The sequence below is a fragment of the Chiloscyllium plagiosum genome, chromosome 45 (assembly GCF_004010195.1).
Source record: "Chiloscyllium plagiosum isolate BGI_BamShark_2017 chromosome 45, ASM401019v2, whole genome shotgun sequence".
Lineage (NCBI taxonomy): Eukaryota > Metazoa > Chordata > Chondrichthyes > Orectolobiformes > Hemiscylliidae > Chiloscyllium > Chiloscyllium plagiosum.
Genome location: NC_057754.1, coordinates 9,424,478 through 9,446,551, shown reverse-complemented (window position 1 = coordinate 9,446,551; position 22,074 = coordinate 9,424,478). Strand labels below are relative to the sequence as shown.

The window sequence follows — 22,074 nt, the reverse complement described above, 5'->3', positions numbered from 1 at the left end:
ATTACCACACAATCTCTGGCCAGTTCAAAGGAAATGAAAAAGGCTTCCTCATCTTTTTTCATCAAATGTTGTTAATGTTTGTATATACCACTACTAGGCCATTGACCAAGATGAGTTTGCTCATCCTCACTTCTATCCTGTAGGTTAAAGTCTCTTTGCTTCAGGTTTCAAATTCATTTTGCTAAGTTAAACATATTCTTCCTTTCCTCTGCAGCAGTGGTTCTTTCCTTTTCTCCCCCTCTGCAGGAGTGGTTCTTTCCTTTTCTCCCCCTCTGCAGGAGTGGTTCTTTCCCTTTCTTTTGCTGTCTTCTAACTCCAACCTTTTAAGCTTATTTTCTAACTCCAATTGTCTCATTTGGAATTCAATTTTGTTTCTAATTCCACTGCACTTGACTGTTTCCTTAGTGTGTCTAAATACTTGGCTAACTTTGTTGTAATTTCAGCTTTGTTTTTACCCTAGTTAAGCCCAATTCTAGCCTTTTTGCCTAATTCTGCAAGTGTCATATTTTTCTGTCTTTCAAAACTTCCTTGGCAAATTTGGGAAGCATCTTCAACCCCAGAACCTCTTTAGCAATGTTAAGAGCCATTTCCCCACTTTTGATTTAACTAACAACAAGCAACCAAATTTAAACAGATTTCCACTTCCCACTTAAGTTTTAACTATAGATCTAGACCACTAATCTCCAAGTCTGGGACCTATCGTACCCTAATCCTTTCAAATCTGTCCAGATCTCGGACCCAAGCCCCCATTCTGTTACAAAGCCGAGGTTGACATCTTCTCTGAGAATTAAAACTAAATCACCTGAAAGGGGAGCACTTCACCCTACAATCTATTAAAAGGAATGGGAGAAGATGCATAATCCATTTTTTTTCAGCAACTTTTAGTGGTTAAGTAGAAGAAATCCCTGGCATTCACTTCACCATCAACAAGTGCACAATTTATCTATCTAACTCTAACAGTGAACAACCGAACTAAATTAGTAACAAACCAAATAAATCTGCTCTAACTACTAACAATTCCCGAATAAAACAAGACACTTATGGTATGCTGTACCAATAAATAAGAATTCCACTCATATACAAAAAAACCCCATAATTTAGTCTCTTGAAATTACAGCCAGATTACGTGTCTTCTGGAATTTTCTGTGCTTTCTTCCATCAAGCTCTCTCTGGCAGGAGTGCTTTCTCTGTAGATTGTTCTGTCAGGACTATAGATGATGTGCCGCAGTACCGTGGTATATGGATGGTGCTTTCTCTAAGAGCTGAGAGCTGTTAACTCTGGCAGATGGCAGTTAGCTCTGCCAATTTTTCAACTGCTCCCTCCTTTTATAGCCTTGATGACCTATCGATTTTTACAGTCAGATTGGTCCTCGGTTGTCAAAACCATCAGATTTAAATTTAATGAGTTTTTGGTAGCTAAGGGCCTGATTTAAATTGATTGGCTAAATTCAAAACCTGTTGCCTTGATAAAGCTTCTGCTCGATCTTTTGATATGAAATGTTTCAATCTGAGTGCTCTGTGTACTAGCAAACTCAGACTGCTGCTACAAATCAGTTTTAATGCTAAGAACAGGAAAAAAAACATCTTTTAAAGGGACCGTTCAATGCTTTCCACATTTTACAACTTTACACATACCAACTCCTCTGCCCGGGGCGGCACGGTGGCACAGCAGTTAGCACTGCTGCCTCATAGCACCAGAGATCGGGTTCAATTCCCACCTCAGGCAACTGACTGACTGTGCAAACTCCACACATTCTCCCCTTGTCTGTGTGGATTTCCTCCAGGTGCACTGGTTTCCTCCCACAGTCCAAAAATGTGCAGGTTAGGTGAATTGGCCATGCTAAATTGCCCGTAGTGTTAGGTGAAGGGGTAAATGTAGGGGAATGTGTGGGCAGGTCGGTGTGGACTTGTTGGGCCGAAGGACCTGTTTCCACACTGTAAGTAATCTAATCTAATCTAATCTGTTAGAATGGACAACAATTACTGGCCTTACCTGTGACACCCACACACCATTAGCATGATAAAGTGGTTAAAATCTCAAATTCGCTGTTCTGTATTTCTATCCTGAACTGACTTTTGTAAACTCCTTTTGTAGGATTTTTGGAAGGAAGACTTTGCAGATACGAATCTCAAACCAAATATCCCATCAAAATCTGACCGATTCACTCAGTGCAGCAGTGACTGTGTATCACTGAACATTTGATATTCAAGGAGCAATGTTTTAACTGATTGCAAAGTCTGAAGAAACATCACAGCACTCACAGTTGGAGAAACTGTGTGGGGAGGAGGTGTGAATTGATCATCCAACCTGGAGAGACACGAGGACACCAGCACCGCGGAGAAGCCGTGGAAATGTGGCGATTGTGGGAAGGGATTCAGTTCCCCATCGAAACTGGAAATTCACCAACGCAGCCACACTGGAGAGAGGCCATTTACGTGCTCTGTGTGCGGGAAGGGCTTCACTCATTCATCCAACCTTCTCAGACACAAGCAACTTCACACGGAGCAAAGTTCACTCATTTGCTCTGTCTGTGGGAAGGCAATTAGTCAGTCGTCGAACTTTCTGAGGCATCAGCAAACTCACAGTGGAGAGAGGCCTTTCACCTGCTCTGTGTGTGGGAAGGGATTCACTCAGTCGTCCTACCTGCTGAAACACCAGCAAATTCACACGAGGGAAAGTCCATTCTCCTGTACCTTCTGTGGGGAAGGATTTAACCGACTGTCCAGATTTCTGAAACACCAGCGCACTCACACTGGGGAGAGTGCGTTCACCTGCTTTATCTGTGGGAAAGGATTTAATCGACCATCCAAACTGCTGACACATCACCGCATTCACACTGGGGAGAGACCGTTCTCCTGTACCTTGTGTGGGAAAGGATTCACCAATTCATCTGACCTACTGATACACCAGCGTGTTCACACTGGGGAGAGGCCGTTCATCTGTTCCATATGTGGAAAGGGATTTACTCGATCATCCCACCTTCTGACACATCAACTTGTTCATACCGACCATAGGCCTTTCCAGTGCTCTGACTGTGAAAAGACCTTTAAATGCAAAAAGGATCTGCTGATACACCAGCGAGTTCACACTGGGGAGAGACCATACACCTGCTCTGTGTGTGGGAAGGCTTTCACACAGTCATCCTCCTGCCTGACACACCAGCGAATTCACAAGTGATGACAGGGGTGGTTTCAGCAGCTATTGTTACTGTTGCCCATGTTAAGGATTGAATTCTTTCATTCTGACAAGTTGGTTTCTTTATACTGATTTTGAAAACAAGATAAACAGTTTGCTGCTTATTATTCTAGATAAATATCAAACGCATTGTTGTAATTTGTTTTCTCTCTCCCACCTGCGTGGGAGCTCGGAAAAGAATGTAGAACAGGAACAGAGTATCAGCCTGGCCATTGTCCTTCAGAGTCACTCTGGGAGGGACGGTATTTTAGTCTTTTTCATCTCTTCACTGCAACAAAGACCCCTTTGTGGATTAATTTGAAGGTGTGTAAGCAATATGTGACAGTTGCTTCTGTACAATATATTTTCACGTTTACCAAGGTCAGGCTGTGTGATGTGAAAAGCCACAGAGCATCAACGGATGGAAAGACTGTTCCAAAGCCCCTGTGAATCCAGCCTCTGATTTCTGTTTTGTAACTATCATCATTCCGACCTCCACACAATAGAGGAGAAGCTCTATTATAGCAGTGTTTCTAAACAGGAATAGTGGACACATTCTGTTAAATCAGAGATTGGTGTAAAGCTGTGCAGTGTTCCTGACTAAACTGAAACGGCAGGATTACGTTTCCACCTTTAAAAATGAGGACGATCATCGGCGAAGTTTTTGATGTGTTTTTGTGACAGTCCTGAGGCAACTGTTTTAAACCCGCATCAACAACTGCTTGTATTTATATAGTGCTTTTCACATTAAGCAATAATAGGTCAGAGATTGGCAATTCGACAGTGAGTAACTCACCTCCAAACCTGCAACTGTTACCTTTTAGAAGGGCAACGGTAACAGATACATGGTAACATCTGCACCAGCAAGTTCCCCCATGAGACACTCGCCCATCCTGCCTTGGAAGTAAATTGCTGTTCCTTCACTGTGCTGGGTCAAACTCCTGGAACTCCACCCCCTCAATCAGCGTTGTGAGTGTCCCTACACCATATGACCTGCAGCGTTTCAAGAAGGTAGCTTAACATCACCATGGGGTCTGTTGCTCTATGACTCTTCGGTCCAACTTGTCCAAGCCGACCAAGTTTCCTAAATTGAAGCTGTCTAGTCCTGTTTGTCTGTGTTTGGCCCACATCTCTTAAACCTTGCCTATTCATGAACCTGTCCAAATGTCTTTTAAATTTATAATTATACTCACCTCTACCACTTCATCTACCATCTGCTGGCCAAGTAGGGCTGGGCATTAAGTACCAGCCTAGCCAGCGATGCCCATATCTCATGAATGATCCATTTTTCTTATCCAATCAATGCATATTAATAGCAAATTGAAGAGTTCACAGGAGCTTTAAATGCTGGTGCAATGATACAATGGATGTTTGATCACCAAATAAATTGGGATCTGCAGCATGTTACCAAGAATTCCTCACTGTATTGATGTGTACATGTCAGTAACCAGGACTTTATAGTAGTCCTCCTCAGTGTTAACTTTACCTCTAAATATAATAATCAATTAATAAATAAAGCAGTTTATCACTTCTTTGTGATTTGTTCAGTTAGCAATTGAATTAAAGATGTAATGAACTGTGCTACCACATTTTAAATTTCTGTTTATGATTTTACTGAAATTCTGTTCCCACGCTGTAAAATTGGGGTTTATATTTCTGATGCTCATTCTCATGTAAATTGTCAATAACTGAGCGTTCATTTTTTTTCCCTGTGGAACACCACTTTCCAATCTTTTACTTCCTTGAGTAACTACTTTCTGATTCCTGCTTTGTAACAGGCTTGCCATCCATCACAATATGACTGATCTATGTGGTGAATCTGATCAGGCTGTGTGGACTGAAGAGCCCGGCAGTAGATTGCATTGAAAGATAAAAACAGAATCTCAATTGTTGCGATGCATTCGGAGATCAGTCCGCCCATTGTATCTGCACAGGGCTGTCCAAAGGAACAACACAACAGTGTCATTTTCTTGCCTGTCCACTGAGCCCTGCACATTAATGCTATTCGTATAATTATCTGATTTCCCCCTCTTGAATGTCTTGGTTAAAGTTGACACTGCCGCACTTCCAGGCAGTGCATTCCAGACCTTAACTATCAGCTGTGAACAAGGTTTCTATCCCTTTGCATTTCACTTTCAAGTTATGCCCTTCAGTTCTCAATCCACGTCTAAACAGAAACCGTTTCCATCCAGACCCTCTTGATTTTGAAAACTTCAACCAAACCTCTTAACCTTCTGTCCCAATTTCTTGACATTGTCTTTATAACAAATTCCTCATCCTTGAAACCATTCCTGTAAAGCTCTTCTGCACTTTTTACGATGAGTTCTTATTCTTCCTGAAGTGGGCACCCAGACCTGTACATAATACTCCAACTGAGGTTGCAGTTGTGCCTTACATAAGCTCTACATAACCTCTTCTAATCTATACTGCGAATAACAAAACCTAGGATACCATAAGCTTCATTAATGGCTCTCCTTATCTGTGCTGCCATCTTTAATGATTGATGCACATTTACATCTAGGACCCTCTGCTAATGCTCCCTGTAGAGTACTTACCCTTGATTTTGTACTGTCCATGTTCTTTCTGAACTTCAACTCCTTCAATTTATCAGTATTATTTTCAGGTTGTTCACCATCCTCGGAGCTTACTATTCTCCCAAGTCTCCTACTGTCTGCAAAGTATGAAATTGTGCATTGGACAAAATTTCAGATTATTAACATGTCAGGAAAGGGTCTCGACGCCAACCACAGAGGAACTCCAACTCAAACCTTCCACCGTGTAAAAAAATATCTGTTGATCATTCATCACTGTTTCTTATAATTTCCTAACTGCTCACGAGTCTCTGTCCGATGGAATGGTTTGTATATGGGCCGTCCATTGCTGACACAGTCCCTCATGACAGCCCCTGAACAAATCTGAATATGTTGATGGGACATCAGTTCCCTGGAACCTTTAAAGCATTTGCCGCGTTCTAGGCATATCAGTGATCTCTCCCTGGTATGATTTCAGTGGTGTTTAAGGCAAATGGATGGCTAAATGAATCTGTTTCCATGCATGAGCAAAGTGAACTACTTCTCCCTATTGTGAGCGTGCCAGCCTGCGGTGAGTAGCAATTGTCACCTGAACTCAGTACCACAACGAGAACACATTGACGAGACATCCGGTCCTCAGAACCTGCATAGCATTTCCCACAGTCTGGGCACTCAAGAGATATTTTACCAGTATAAACGCTCATGTTTCAAGCAGTTTATCTGACAATGAATTCCTCCCCACGCTCAAAGTGAACAGCATCTCTTCATTATCATTTTGTGTGTCTGCAGGTGGGATCAATGAGGAAATTCCCTCCTCTACACTAAACAGTTGAATGATTTGTCCCCAGGTAGGCGTCGTTGGTGGGTCAGCAGGATGGATAATTGAATGAATCACTTCCTACACTCAACAGCTGAATGGCTTATTCACAGTGTGTGCACATCAGTGCATTTCCAGCTTTGATGAGTAACTTGATCCCTTCTCAGTCCCCAAATGTCTGGGTGTCTCCTCAGTGTGATGAGACTTGTGAACTGGCTGTTTTCTTACAGTTTTAAAATGCTACGCTATTCAGATTAGACACTTCATCAAATCCTGATGACTTGACTTTCACAACTGAAAATCCTCCCAATTACTTGGTTTGTAAAATTGATTTAAAACAGGAAAAAAAAGTGAGAAAGATTTCATAAAAACACAAAGGCAAATTGTAAAATTTAGCTGAATGAATCTGAATAATCGAGATGTACAGCACTAGGAGGGTGGATTGGGTAATTAGGGTTAGTGCTGTGAGAAAGAGAATACCAAGATGTTGACTCAGTGTCAGTGAAGGGTGAGTGATATCGTTCTCAGTCAGAATGGTGTATGGCTTGGACAGGTACTTCAGGTAGTGACACTATCTTGAACCTATGGAACTCTGTCTAGGTGGTGGTGGTTGTGGGTTTAGGTGTGTTTTAAGAGCCTCAGTGAGTTATTACAGTACATCTTGTACATGCTAAAATGTGCTGCTACTGTGCATTGGTGTTGAAGGGAATCGAGGGATTGGCAATCCATCCATATTTTGTTCTGGATGGTGTCGTCTTGAGTGCTGTTGGAGCTGCATTGTTCAAGATGAGCAGAGAATATTTGATCACATAGTTGCCTTGATGATGATGGATGGGTATTAGGAGACAGGAGGTGATTTATTAACCCCGAAATATCTGAGCTTCTGACCTACTTTTGTAGCCACAGTATCTATATGGCTGATGCAAACAGTTTTTGGTCAGTTGTAATCCCCAGGATGTTGCACTGTTTATATATGTATATTCATAATAAGGATTTTCAATACAAAGGAGGTGTGCGTGGCTCACCTGATGTATTGTCGCCCTGCTGACAGCTTCCAGTAAAATTTGATGCCTAGTTTTTTCATTTAGCTTTCTCTTCCTCTGTCTGTACTGAAATACAACAAAAATAAATCACGTTACAAGACATCAAGTCTTCAGTGCCAGGTCTGTTACCCAGCAGAGGTAGGAGCAAATTACTGCCGATGCTTCAATCTATATTGGAAACAAATTGACCTGGAGATCGCAGCGGGTCAGGCAGCATTCATGGAGAGAAAGCAAGCTAATGTTTTGAGTCTAGATAATTCTTCATCAGAGCTGAAGGGCAGTGTGGAGGGAGCAGCACTTACACAATAGTGGGGAGGGCAGGATTGGAGTGCTGGGGGAAAAGGATGTTGTTAGAGGCAGCATTCATGGAGAGAAAGCAAGCTAATGTTTTGAGTCTAGATAATTCTTCATCAGAGGTGGAGGGAGCAGCACTTACGCAATAGTGGGGAGGGCAGGGTTGGACTGCTGGGGGAAAAGGATGTTGTTAGTTCAGCTTAAGTGATCAGAATGCGAGAAGGGCAGAACAATGGTGTGTCCAACTGCCAGAATGGAAAGTACTGGCAGTCTTACTGGAGGTGGAGACATGGTGACAGAGAAAGTAACAAGAAAAGCTAAAAGTAAGCAAAGGAATGGGTTCATTCTTCAATCACCAACATTAACTTCTGTGCCCCACCCTTCCCACAGCACCTTCTCATGTAACCACACCCGCACCTTCACCTCCTCCTTACTCCCCATTCAAGGACCTAAACAGTCTTTCCAGGTGAAGCAACATTTCATCTGTACCTCCTCCAAACTTGTGTATTGTATGTTCTGCAGCCAATGTGGCCTACTCTACATTGGAGAAATCAAACAGACTGGGTGACCACTTTGCAGAATATCTCCGGCCCATGCACCAAGCATGACCCCAACCTTCCACTAAATAGTCGTTTTGACACAGCATCGTGCTTGCATGCCTAAATTATCTGTCCTTGGCATAGTACAATGCTCCAACAAATTACAGCACCACTTGAGGAGCAACATTTCATCTTCAAACTAGGCACTTTACAAACTTCTGGGCTCAACATTGAGTTCAACACCTTCATTGTGAACCCACTCATGCACTTTCTTTTAGCTTTACTGGTTATATTCCCTGGCACCATGTCCCCTCGCCCATTCCCCACTCTAGTGGGGCTGCCTGCCCTTTCCAATCTAGCAGTTGGACCCATCATTGTGCTGCCATTATCAACATCTTTTTTTTTCCCCCAGCACCACCCTCCACACTTCTCTCCAGCTCTGATGAAGAGTCACCTAGACTAGAAACGTTGGCTTGCTGTCTCCCCATGCATGACCCTCTTGTTATCTCCAGTGCCTCATGTTCTCTGTTACCCAGCATTCCCAGCTCTTGGTTGGACCCAACGGCAGGGGCGCGTGCGCACTGTGTTGGCGTGTACGGAGCATGCGCGGAGTGATCGCGGGCGATAGGTGAAAGCTCTAATGTCGGCTCCGTAAACGATGAGAAAAAAAAGGCGGTGCCGAGGGAGCGATGGACCCGCTTGATGGATGGGGAGGTTTATTAAACATGTTGCGTAAGTCCCAGCCCCCCTCGGAGTAGGTTTTCTGGTCCACTTGTTTACACAGAGTGAGGCCGCGGCTTCCAGCGTTAGGCCCGAGCTAACGGCCGCCATTTTTGTTGGGAGCAATGTATGCCGGGAAGGATGCGCGGCCGCCATCTTTTTGCGGGGCAATTGTTTCAATGACTTTGACATTCCAAGGTGCAGTTTCAGAATGGCCACAATTTGTCCACGAAGCTGCATAAGTCCTCGAGACGCAGTGTATTGCTGATGAAGCAGAGCGTCGGTAGAGAAGCAAAGAGAGGCAAATCATGATCTCTGGTTTCCCTGTGTCATTGAATGCCTACACCTTGGAAGCAGGCCATTCGGCCCATGGCATCCACACCGACCCTCCAAAGACCATCCCAACCCCTACCCTGCATTTACGATGGCGCCGCCCCCGCCCGCCAGTCTGCACAACTCTGGACACTATGAGCAATTTGGCATGACCAGTGCACGATTTTGGACTCGGGGGGGGGGGGGTGGAATTGGAGCACTCAGAGGAAACCCCCATGCATATGCAGAGAGAATGTGCAAGCACCACACAGATAGTTGCCCAACAGTGGAATCAACGCAGCAGGTGAGGCAGCATCCAAGGAGCAGGAGAATCGATGTTTCGGGCATGAGCCCTTCTTCTGAAGAAGGGCTCATGCCCGAAACGTCAATTCTCCTGCTCCTCGGAAGCTGCCTCACCTGCTGCGCTTTTCCAGCAACACATTTTTCAGCTCTGATCTCCAGCATCTGCAGTCCTCACTTTCTCCCCCGACAGCGGAATCAACCCCAGCTCCCAGGCACTGTGAGGCAATAATGCCAGCCAGTGTTCTGCCTGAATGAACTGAGCTGTGATCAGTAATATGAAGATCCACAGCAGAAAAACATCATGACCCGGAACAGCTGATGATAAAAAGAGGAAATGCGGAACAGAATACATGTATGGCCATCTGGATGAGGATACAGGAGAAGAGAGTTTTGTCCATTTTTCTCCTAGAGTGACAGGGTTAGAGGTTCAACGGTCTTCCTCTGGGGGTGTCAGAATGGGAGGATTTATATACAACAAACTCAAACCCAAAGAAATATTTGACCCTTCTGAATTTCTGTCCTGGCCTGGTAGTGATGGTTTTTGTGAATCTCTTTTGCAGGATACTGGAAGAGGATTTTCAGAAAGGAAACTGAAAATTAAACGTCAAATCAAGATCTGAGTTAGTCACTTCATTAGGAACTGGGTGTTACCAGATTTTCAGTGTAAGCATTGAATATTAGCTTATGGTCACACACTGCATACCACTCCTTCCTCATATTCCACTCTCCTCTTACAATCAGCTAATAGGATCAGCTTTTCTTTATCTCCTTATCTAAACCTATTTGAACTTTGCCACAGTCCCTTGCTGCAAATAGAATAACCACGGTTTCTCCAATTTAAATTTGCAACCAAAATTCCTCAGCCCCCAACCCATTCCAATAAATCTCCTCTGCACCCTCTCCAGGACCCTCACCTCATTGAATCATACAGTAGAGAAGAGGCCCTTCAGTCCATCAGATCTGCGCTGTCAGAAGCATACAACCACCTGCATTAGTCCCACTTACCTGCATTGGACCCAGAGCTGTGCATGTCAGGATGCTTCAAGAGTTCATACAAGTACTATTTAAAGATTGTAAGGTTTCCCACCTCAAGCGCATTCCAGACCCCCACCGCTCTTTAGGTGAAAAAGATTTTCCTCAAATCCCTTCTAATCCTGCTGCCTTTCACTTTAAAAGTATGCCCATTGTTGTTGCCCCTTCAATGAAGGGGAACAGCTGTTTTCTATTCATCCTGTTCATACTCCTCATCCTCTTATTCATCTCCATCAGGTTCCCCTCCCCTGCTCCAAACCTGAGCTTATCCAGCCTCTCTTCATGGCTGAAATATTCCATCCCTGGCAACATTCTGGTGAATGTCCTTCATTGCAATCACATCCTTCTTATAGTGTGGTGACCAGAACTGCACGCTGCAGTGATTGTAATGAGGTCAGCCACCAGTTCATTACAGAATGGGTTCCCTGATCGGCGCTGGTACTCTGGTTCAATCAAGGAGCCCTAACTGACACAAAAAGTTTGCGTGTCAGAGATATTGTCACTCCGGTGCCTGACTCTGCTTGAGGCAGGACTACAGTCAAGGACTGTTCGTGTGTCAATAAAGGGTGACTTGGTGACGGGGAACAAGCCTCGGTGGAGTTATTTCGCACACAGTGCTCCAGAAATAAGAAAGGGATGATCACCTTATTGGGATTGTACTATAGACACCCTCCCTCAAATATTCATCAAGCAACTGAGAAGCAAATTTGTAAGAAAACCTCAGGTATCTGTAAGGACAATAGAGTGGTGATGGTAGGGGATTTTAACTTTCCAAACTAGACTGGGACTGATGGAGAGGAATTTGTTCAGAGCTTACAAGAAAATTTTCTGATTCAATATGTGGATGAACTTACTAGACAGGGAGCAAAACTCGATCTACTCTTGGGAAATAAGGCACGGCAGGTGACTGTGGTGTCAATGAGGCTTTGGGCCTGTGCTCATTATTCTATTCATTTTAAAATAGTAATGGAAAAGGATAGACTGGATCTAAAAGTTAATGTTCTAAATTGGAGGAAGGCCAATTTTAACGGTATTGAGAAAGAGCTTTTAAAAATTGGTAGGAGGTGGATATTTGCACATGAAGGGCTGAATAGTGAGAAGCCTTCAAAGATGAGATACCGAGAGTCCAGAAACAATATGTTGCAGTTCAGGTGAAGGGCAAGGCTGGTGGGTATAGGGAATGATGGATGACTAGAGAAAGTGAGGGTTTGGTTAAGAGAAAGAAGGAAGCATATGTCAAGTCTCGACAGCAGAGGTTGAGTGAATCCCAAGAAGAGTATAAAGGCAGTAGGAGTATACTTAATAGGGAAATCAGGAGGGCAAAAAGGGACATGAGATAGCTTTGGCCAACACGGTTAAGGAGAATCCAAAGGGATTCTACAAATACATTAAGGAAAACAGAGAAACAAGGCAGAGATCAGGGCATCTTAAAGATCAGCAAGACCACCAATGTGTGGAAGTGGGGGGAGATACTAAGTGAGTATTTTAGGATACCGAACTGTACGGCACAGGAACTGGCCCACGATTTTGTGTCGAACATGATGCCAAATGAAACTGATCTGTTCTGCCTGCCATTGGTCCAAAACCCTCCATTCCTTCCATATTCATGTGCTTATCTACAAGTCCCTTAAAGGCCCCTATTGTATCTGCCTCCTCCACCACCATTCCAGACTCCTACCACTCTCTGTGTAAAAACGCCTGCCCTTCACATCTTCTTTGAACTTTCCCCCTTTCTTTCAATGCGTGCCCCCATTACACATTTCAATGTATATGATACATTTCAACTCAGCAAAGGATTCTGACCATCAACCATATCTATGTATCTCATAATTTTATAAACTTCTATTGTCTCCCCTCAACCTCTGCCTCTCAAAAGAAAACAATCTGAGATTCTCTAGCCTCTCGTTATAGCTCATACTCTAATCCAGGCAGCACCCTGGTAAACCTCCTCTGCGCCCTCTCCAAAACCTCCACATCCTTCCTGTACTGCGGCAACCAGAATTGAACACAGTACTCTTAAGTGTGGCCGAACCAAAGTCCTATAAAGCTGCACGTGACCTCCTGACTCTTGTACTCAAGTAAAGGAAAGCATGCTATGTACGTCTTCTTTACCTTCTGTACTCTCTTTTAGAGAGTTATGGATTTGAACCCCAAGATCCTTCTGTACATTAATGCTGTTTAGTGTCCTGCCATTAACTGTATATTTCCTTAACATTTGATCTCCCAACCTACAGTACGTAAGACTTAACTGGATTAGATTCCAACTGCCATTTTTCCGCCCATATCTGCAACTGATCTATATCCCACTGAATCCTTTAACAAGTTTCTACACTGTCCACAACTCCACTGATGTTTGTATTGTCTGCAAACGTACTAATCCACGCATCTATGTTTTCATCTAAGTCATTTATATATATCACAAACAGCAGAGGCCCCTGTACGGATCCCTGTGGAACACCACCAGTCACAGACCTCCAGTCAGAAAAACACATTTCCACCACTATCTTCTGTCTTTTATGGGCAAACCAATTCTCAATCACAAACAGCCACGTAACCGTGGATCCCATGTATCTTAAATTTATGGATGAGCCTATCATTAGGAACCTTGTGAAAGCCTTACTAAAATGCATGTAACATAATCTACTGCTGTACCCTCATCGATCACTTTTGTCACCTCCTCAAAAAAATTCAGTCAAGTTAGTAAGACCAAACCTGCCCTGCACAAAGCCATGGTCACTGTCTCTAATTATTTTGCGTCAGTGTTTACTGTGGAGAAGGATATGGAAGCTAGAGAATTTGGGGAAGTAAATAATGACATGTTGGAAAAAGGCCATATTACAGAGGCGGAGGTGCTGAACATCTTAAAACGCATAAAGGTGGATAAATTCCCGGAACTTGATCAGGTATACTCGAGAACTTGTGGTTGCTGGGCCCCTTGCTGAAATATTTGTATCATTGACAGCCACAGGTGAGGTGCCGGATGTTTTGGAGGTTAGTTAACACGGTGCCACTATTTAAGAAAGGTGGTAAGGAAAAGCCAGGGAACTATAGATAGGTCACAAAAACAGAAATTGCTGGAAAAGCTTGGCAGGTCTGGCAGCATCTGTGGAAAGAAATCAGAGTTAACGTTTCAGATCAAGTGACCCCTCATCAGAACAATATGAAACGTTAATGTTGATTACTCACCACAGATGCTGCCAGACCTGCTGAGCTTTTCAGCAATATCTGTTATCATTTCTGATTTCCAGTTTTTTCAGGTTTTAGATAAACTGTGAGGCTGAAATCAGTAGTGCGCAGGTTAGGCCACTTTTGGAATACTGGATACAGTTCTGGTCTCCCTGCTATAGAAAGGATGTTGTGAAACTTGAAAGGGTTCGAAAAAGATTTACAAGGATGTTGCCAGGTTTGGAGGGTTTGAGCGAAAGGAAGAGGCTGAATAGGCTGGAGCTGTTTTCCCTGGAGTGTCAAAGGCTGAGGGGTGATCTTATAGAGGTTTATAAAATCATGAGGAGCATGGATAGGGTAAATCAACAAATTCTTTGCCCCGGGTGCAGAGTCCAAAACTAGAGAGCATAGGTTTAAGGTGAGGGGAAAGATTTAAAAGGGACTGAAGGGGCAACTTTTTCATGCAAAGTGGTGAGTGTATGGAATGAGCTGTCAGAGGAAATGGTGGAGGCTAGTACAAGTATGACATTGAAAAGACATCTGGATGGGTATATGAATAAGAATGGTTTAGAGGGAAATGGGCCAAATGGTGTCAAACAGGACTAGATTAATTTAGGATGTCTGATGAGTTGGACCGAAAGGTCTTTTTCTGCATTGTGCATTTCTATGACTCAAAGTTGTTAGAGCGGATCCTGAGGAACAAGATTTACATGTATTTGGAAAGGCAAGGACTGATTAGGGACAGTCAACATGGCTTTGTGTGTGGGGAATCATGTCTCACGAACTTGATTGAGTTTTTGAAGAAGTGATGAAATGGATCGATGAAGGTAGAGCGGTGGGCATGATCTACATAGACTTCTGTAACGTGTTTCATGGTTAACAAGGTCAAATCACATGGAATACAGGGAGAACTAGCCATTTGGTTACAGAACTGGCTCAGAGATAAGAGACATAGGGTGGTGATAGAGGGTCACTTTTCAAACTGGAAGCCTGTGACTAGTCGTGTGCCACAAAGATCAGTACTGGATCCACTGCTTTTTGTCATCTATATAAATGATTTGGATGTAAAAGTAGGAGTTATGCTTAAACAGTTTTCAGCTGACACCAAAACTGGTGGTGCAGTGGACAGCGAAGAAGTGCATTGGGATCTTGATCAGAAGGGCCAAGTGTGCCAAATGGAGTTTACTTTAGATGAATGTGACTTGCTGCATTTTGGAAAGGCAGGTCAGGGGAGGACTTATATACTTAATGACAAGGTCCTGAGGAGTGTTGCTGAACAAAGAGACTTTGGAGTGCAGTTTCATGGTTCCTGAAAGTGGAGTCCCAGATAGAGTCATTGAGTCCTACAATACGAAGACAGGCCCTTTGGCCCAAACTGGTCCATGCCGATCGAAATGTCCATCCACGCTCAACCCATTTCCCTGCACTTGGCCCATATCCTTCTAATCCTTTCCTATCCATGTATTTGTCCAAATGCCTTTTAAATGTTGTTAATGTACCCGCCTCAACAACTCCTGCTTGCTGCTCATTCCGTATGCATACAACCCTCAGTGTAAAAAGGTTGCCCCTTAGGTTCCCTTTTATTCTTTACCCTCTAACCTTAAACTGATATCCTCCATTCCTCAGTTCCCTAACTCTGGGGGAAAAAGTCTGAGTGCATTCACCCTATCCATGTCTCTCATGACCTTATACACCTCTATAAGATAGCCCCTCAGTCTCCTACGCTCTAAAGAAAAACGTCCGAGCTTGCCCAACCCCACCCTGTAACTCGGACTGATGAGTCCTGGCAACATCCTCGTAAATTTCATCTGCATTCTTTTCAGTTAAATAACGTCCTTCCTAAAGCAAGGTGCCCAAAACTAAACACAATACTGCAAGTGCGGCATCATCAAAGTCCTGTATAACTGCAGCATAACTTTCCAACTGCTATACTCACTGTCCTGATTGATGAAGGCCAGTGTACCAAAAGCCTCCTTCGCTGCCCTGTAACTCCACTTTCAAAGAACCGTGTACCTGAATCCAAGGTTTCTCTACTCTACTACACTCCTTAAGGCCTACCATTTACCTTGAAACTCCTGCCTTGATTTGACTTTCCAAATGCAAGACCTCACACTTGTCCGTATTAAACTCCCATTTGCCATTTCTTGGCCCACTTCCCCGGCTGACCAAGGTCCTGCTGCATCGTGGGCAGCACGGTGGCACAGTGGTTAGCACTGCTGCCTCACAGCGCCTGAGACCCGGGTTCAATTCCCGCCTCAGGCGACTGACTGTGTGGAGTTTGCACGTTCTCCCCGTGTCTGCGTGGGTTTCCTCCGGGTGCTCCGGTTTCCTCCCACAGTCCAAAGATATGCAGGTCAGGTGAATTGGCCATGCTAAAATTGCCCGTAGTGTTAGATAAGGGGTAAATATAGGGGTATGGGTGGGTTGCGCTTCGGCGGGTCGGTGTGGACATGTTGGGCCGAAGGGCCTGTTTCCACACTGTAATGTAATCTAATCTAATCTAATCTAATCTAATTTCTGAGAACCTTCCTCACTGTCCACAATACTGTCTATTTTAGTGTCATCTTCAAACTTACTGATGATGCCTCGTACATTCTCGTCCAAATGATTGATACAGCTAGCAAACAGCATTGGGCCCAGCACCGACCCCTGAGGCACTCCAGTAGCATCCTTACACCATTACCCTCTGCTTCCTACCATCAAGCCAATTGTGTATCCCAATTTGCCAGCTCCCCCTGGACTCCATGTGATCTAACCTTCCAGAGCAGGGTACCTTGTGGAACATTATCAAAGGCCTTACTGAAATCTATAGACACTACGTCTACTGCCCCCGTAAACTCCTGTATCCCCTGTGTAACTCCAGGGATTCCCTTGATCCCACCTGCCTGTATCTAAACCACACTTCTTTTTCTGGTCAGAACCTCAATACCTCTTGTAATCCAGGGTTCCCTATTCCTGTCAACCTTGCCCTTCACCCTCATAGGAACATATAGACCTTAAACTCTAGCTCTCCCACTTTTAAAGGCCTCCCACTTGCCAGCAGTCCCTTTGCCTGTAAACAAACTACTCCAATCAACCCCTTCAATCTCCTGTCTCATTCCATCAAAATTCACCTTGTCCCAATTTAAAATTGAACCTGTGGACCAGTTTTGTCCCTGTTCATAACTATTTCAAAATTATTTGAACTAGGGTTACAGGTCCTAAAGTGCTCCCCCACTGCCACCTCAGTCACCTGTTTCCCAAGAGTAAGTCGAGTTTTGCCCCTTCGCGAGTAAGACCCTGTGTATACTGCTTGAGGAAACTTTCCTGAACGCACTTAACAAATTCCACCCCATCTAAGCCCTTGACGCTGTGTCGGTCCCAGTCTATGTTAGGAATATTAAAAACCCCTACTATGACAACCCAATTGCTCCTGCAAGTCTCCCCAGTCTCCCTGCATATTTCTTTCTTTAATTCCCGTTGACGATTTGGGAGCCTATAGTACAACCCCAGTAACATCACCAGCCCCTTCTTATTTCTGAGCTCCACCCACAAAACCTCACTGGATGACTCTTCAATTATTTCATCTCTGACTACTGCTGTCATACTCACCTTAATCAAAAGTGGAATTCCACCCTCCCCCCATTCCACCCCCTCTGACCTGCCTAAAGTACCTGTACCCTGGCACATAAAGCAGCCAGTCCTGTCCCTCCCTTAGCCATGTTTCCATAATGGCTATAATAGCCCAGTGCCATGTACCTATCCCACGCCCTGAGTTCATCAGCCTTACCTGTATTGTAATAGATGCAATTTAATCCAACTGGCATTCCTTGCTCCCTGTCGTGTTCCAGCCAGACCTGTCTCTTCACATTACTATTTCTGATTACTGTATTTCCTTCCAGCCTCACACATGCCTCCCTGCTGTTGAGAATCACCCCCCCGCCACCACCAATCTAGTTTAAACCCTCCCTTGTAGCACTAGCAAACATGGCCGCCAAGATAATGGTCCCCCTCCAGTTCAGATGTAATCTGTCCCTCTTGAACAACTCCCCCTGGCCCCAGAAAACATCCCAATGATCTGGAAATCTGAATCCCTGCCCCCTGCAGCAATTCCTTAGCCACGCACGAATCTGCCATATCCTCTTGTTCTTACCCTCACTAGCATGTGGCACGGTAAGTAATCCAGAGATTACCACTGACCAAGCCCTGGGTTTTCATTTTTTTTCTGGCTCTCTATAATCACTCTGCACGATCTCATCCCTATTTCCACCTATGTTATTGGTGCCAACGTGCACAGTGACCTCTGGCTGCTCACCCTCTCCTTTGAGAATGTTCTGCAGCCACTCCAAAACATCCTGGATCCTGGCACCCGAGAGGCAACACACCATCCTGCATTCCCATTTGCAGCCTCAGAATCTCCGGTCTGTCCCCCTATCGAGTTTCCTATCACTAAGGTCCTGTTTAGCTTTACCCTTTCCCACTGTGCCCCAGAGCCAGGACAGTGAAGAAGGGGTTGGGTATACTTGCCTTTATTGGTCAGTGCATTGAGTATAGGAGTTGGGAGATCATGTTGCGGATGTCCAGGACATTGGTTAGGTTGCTTTTGGAGTACTGTGTTTAATTCTGGTCTCCCTGCTATGGGAAAGATGTTGTGAAACTCGAAAGGGTTCAGAAAAAAACGTACAAGGATGTTGCCAGAGTTGCAGGGTTGAGCTAAAGGGAGAGGCTGAGGGTGGCACTATTTTCCCTGGTTTATAAAATCATGAGGGACATGGATAGGATGAATAGCCAAGGTATTTTCCCCAGAGTAGAGGAGTACAAAACTAGAGAGCAAAGGTTTAAGATGAGAGGGAAACATTTAAATGGGACCTACATGGCAGAGGTTGGTGCGTATATGGAACAAGCTGCCAGAGGAAGTGGTGGCAGCTGGTAGAATTACAGCATTTAAACAGCATCTGGCTGGGTATATGAATAGGAAGAGTTTAGAGGGATGTGGCCCAGTGCTGGCAATGGGATGTGATTAATTTAGGATATCTGGTTGGCATGGCCGAGTTAGACTGAAGGGTCTGTTTTCATCCTTCCAGCTCCATGACTCTATGTGGCCAAATCATCATTCTGTACAACTCCAACATAACCTTCCTGCTTTTATAATCTGTGCCACCATTGATAAAGGCGAGAGCCCTGTTTTCCCCCTTTACTACCCAAGTAATCTGTCCTGCCACCTTCACGGATCTGTGGACAAGCAGTCCCACATTCCTCTGTTTCTCCAAGCTTTCTAGTGTCTTGCTCTTCATTGAGTAGTCCCTCTGACATGTCCCCTCTTATAAAGTACATCACCTCAAAATAATCAGGGTTAAATTCCATCTGCTAATGATTTGCTCATCTAATAAATCTGTAAGTATATCTTCCTGTAACCCAATACCTTCCACCTTCCTCCTCACTGTAAACCACCTGGCCAATCTTTGTCTCATCCGTAAACTAACTTATCATCCCACTCACCTTCTCAAATTCGTCATCCTTCATGATGGATGGTGATCACTGGTTTGCACACACCCATATTCTTTGTGTTTATGTGTATGATGTCATCATGCGCTGACAGTTGTGTGGTGACATCCTCACTGTACATGGAATAGTTCCTGAACAGTCAGATCTTCCCCTGCCTTCAGTGCTTCTGATATCGTTCCAACTGCATTCATTGGGGAATCCGATTAGAGGGGTTCAGTCATAATCCCACAGATGGTAACTTTGCAGCATTGTCTCTTCGGGCTGTAGGCTCGAATAAGGCATTTTAAAACAGAAATTGGTGCAATTGTTTCAAATTTTCACAATTCATCGACAGTGCAGAGGTTTCAGGTTTGCACTGTGTTATTTCTGAGAGATGTCATGCTGCAGGGTTGGTGTGACTCCTTTCCGGGGAATCTCCATTCACGTCAATCCATTGCTCTTTTTGACATCTGTGCCTCTCCATCATTGTCGTATATCCTCTGTTGCAAGTGATGGGCTTATTGTAGTTGAGTACTTAACTGTTATTTTCGACCATATACAGAGGAACCTCCATTATCCGAATGTCAATTATCCAAATTTTGGGTTATCTGAACAAGATCACAAGGTCCCGATGCTTGGCTAAACTGTGTTATCCGAACAAAATACTCCCTACCCGTGTCGTTCGGATAATCGAGGTTCCTCTGTACTGCCTTCTTGCCAACTCTATTTTCTGACAGTATGTTTTAAAGTCAGGAATTGTTTGTGCTGCACAATAGTCCATTTCTGATTCGTTTCTGAGCTTGTAAAAACCATCAAGTTCTTCAACATTTTCATTACCCTAACTGATTCTGCTGATGCCCAATTTTTAATTCTATTTCTTCTTCCATCGATACTGTCTGAACAGCAGCATTTTCTATTTTTTTTAATTGCAGATTTCTAGGAGCGGCAGTATTTCGCTATGATTTGGTTGCAGGCGTTGTTCAGAGAACCGAGACTGGAAATACAGACAGGACAATGAAGAGCTGGTTTGTGTGAAGGTGGGTGTTGGTTGCAGAATTTGTTCCTGCTCCCAAGTGCTAATCCCCTTTCGTTGAATCATAGAATCATTTAATGATTACAATACAGAAAGAGACTATTCAGCCCATTGCACCTATCCTGCCTCTCCACAGGAGTGAATCAGCTTCTTTCATTTCCCTGCTGTTTGGCAAAGAATTCCAGCAGACATAGTGACTCCCCAGGTTGCCCATAGAGAAGATGGGTGTTTCACCTTCTTGAACTACTGCAGCATCTGGTGTGGAATACCCAGGGTTGGAGAGTGTGCTGTGTGTGTGTCTCTCTCTCTCTCTCGAGCCACCACCTCACCAATCACATCAATTTCAAAGCTTTACCCAGTTCCTGATATGGCCTGTTTTATACTTTGCCTACATTCAATTTAAAATACAAATTCGCCAACCATATTTATTTGCTAAACAGTAAAACTATTGAAATTTAAAAAAAAACAAAGAACTGTGGACACTAGAAATCTGAAACAAAACCAGAGAATGCTTGCAAATTCAGTCGATCGAGCAGCACCTGTAGAGAGAAGGCAGAGTCAGTGTTTTGGATGCAGTGACCCTTCAGAATCAATAAAACAATTGGTTTATTTTCAAAAACAAGATTTATCTCACAGTGATTAACAAATTTGATTAACACGCAGTATGAAACATTACAGGATAAGCATTTATCCTTCAAAAAAACCCAACACGCATACACAAGGTAATTAGGACAGAGAAACTAATTGCAAGCTCATGATGGTAAAAAGGATAAAGTAAGAAATGTTCAAGATGGTTTTCAGTCACTATCTTGACACACATAGATGGGTGTCACTAAACACAGGCCTTTGCTGATGCAGGAAACAGGAAAAATAATTACTTTTAGTGGCTTTTCAGAGGACAGTTGGTTCAATGTTTCAGTTATAATGCTGAATCCTCAAAAAATGGCTCTCTCAGAAAGGCAAGAATGAACTGGGAGTAGCTTTATGAACAGGCTGTTCACCAAAAGTGAAAAAGAAAGCTAACTCCCAACATCCAAGAACTCACGCATAGCTTAAGAAATGTCTTCAAAGAAAATGTCCTGTTTCTCACACGTTTTCTTTAAAAAAAAAACAAATTGTGAAATATGACATTTTCTAATGTCCACTGTCCACTTTGCTTCAAACACAAATCCTCAAAACAAAATTAAGAATCAGGCAATTTCATAGCAGTTTCAGGTGCTCTCTCAGAACTGTTACAGCAGGAATTCCAGAATTTTCCCCCAGTAATGAGGAATGAATAGAAGTTTATGCCCAAATCAACAACAACACTTTGCATTTGATTAGCACCTTCCACGTAATAGAAGCTATTTCAGCAGACTAATAGAAAGTAACATTGACACTGAATCACCAGAGGAGATAGAGTCAGATAGCACGGAAACAGACCCTTCGGTCCAACCAGTCCTTGCCAAACATAATCCCAAACTAAACTAGTCCCACCTGCCTGCTCCTGGCCCATTTTCCGTCCAAACCTTTCCTATTCATGTACTTAGCCAAATGCCTTTTAAACACTGTAACTGTATCCACCACTTCCTCAGGAAGTTTATTCCACAGTCGGACCACCCGCTGTGTAAAAAGATTGCCTATTTTGTCTTTTTTTAAGTTTCTCTC

At 43.8% G+C, this 22,074-nt stretch overlaps 2 protein-coding genes across 2 annotated transcripts in view; both read left to right on the top strand.

Moving 5' to 3' along the window:
• Positions 1 to 2,302: 2,302 nt before the first annotated feature.
• Positions 2,303 to 4,714, top strand: LOC122543921 (zinc finger protein 436-like; the record flags this gene model as incomplete). The annotated part of the gene is made up of 1 exon (XM_043682851.1): positions 2,303 to 4,714. A coding segment is annotated over one exon (876 nt), but the record flags the coding sequence as incomplete, so codon positions are not given.
• A 4,270-nt stretch (positions 4,715 to 8,984) lies between these two features.
• The window catches only part of LOC122543911 (zinc finger protein 239-like), a 125,479-nt gene continuing 112,389 nt past the window's right edge, over positions 8,985 to 22,074 (top strand). Inside the window, exons 1-2 of the mRNA XM_043682812.1 lie at positions 8,985 to 9,131; positions 20,327 to 20,431. The gene's annotated coding sequence lies outside the window, so the exon portion shown is untranslated. The remainder of the gene's footprint in view (positions 9,132 to 20,326; positions 20,432 to 22,074) is intronic.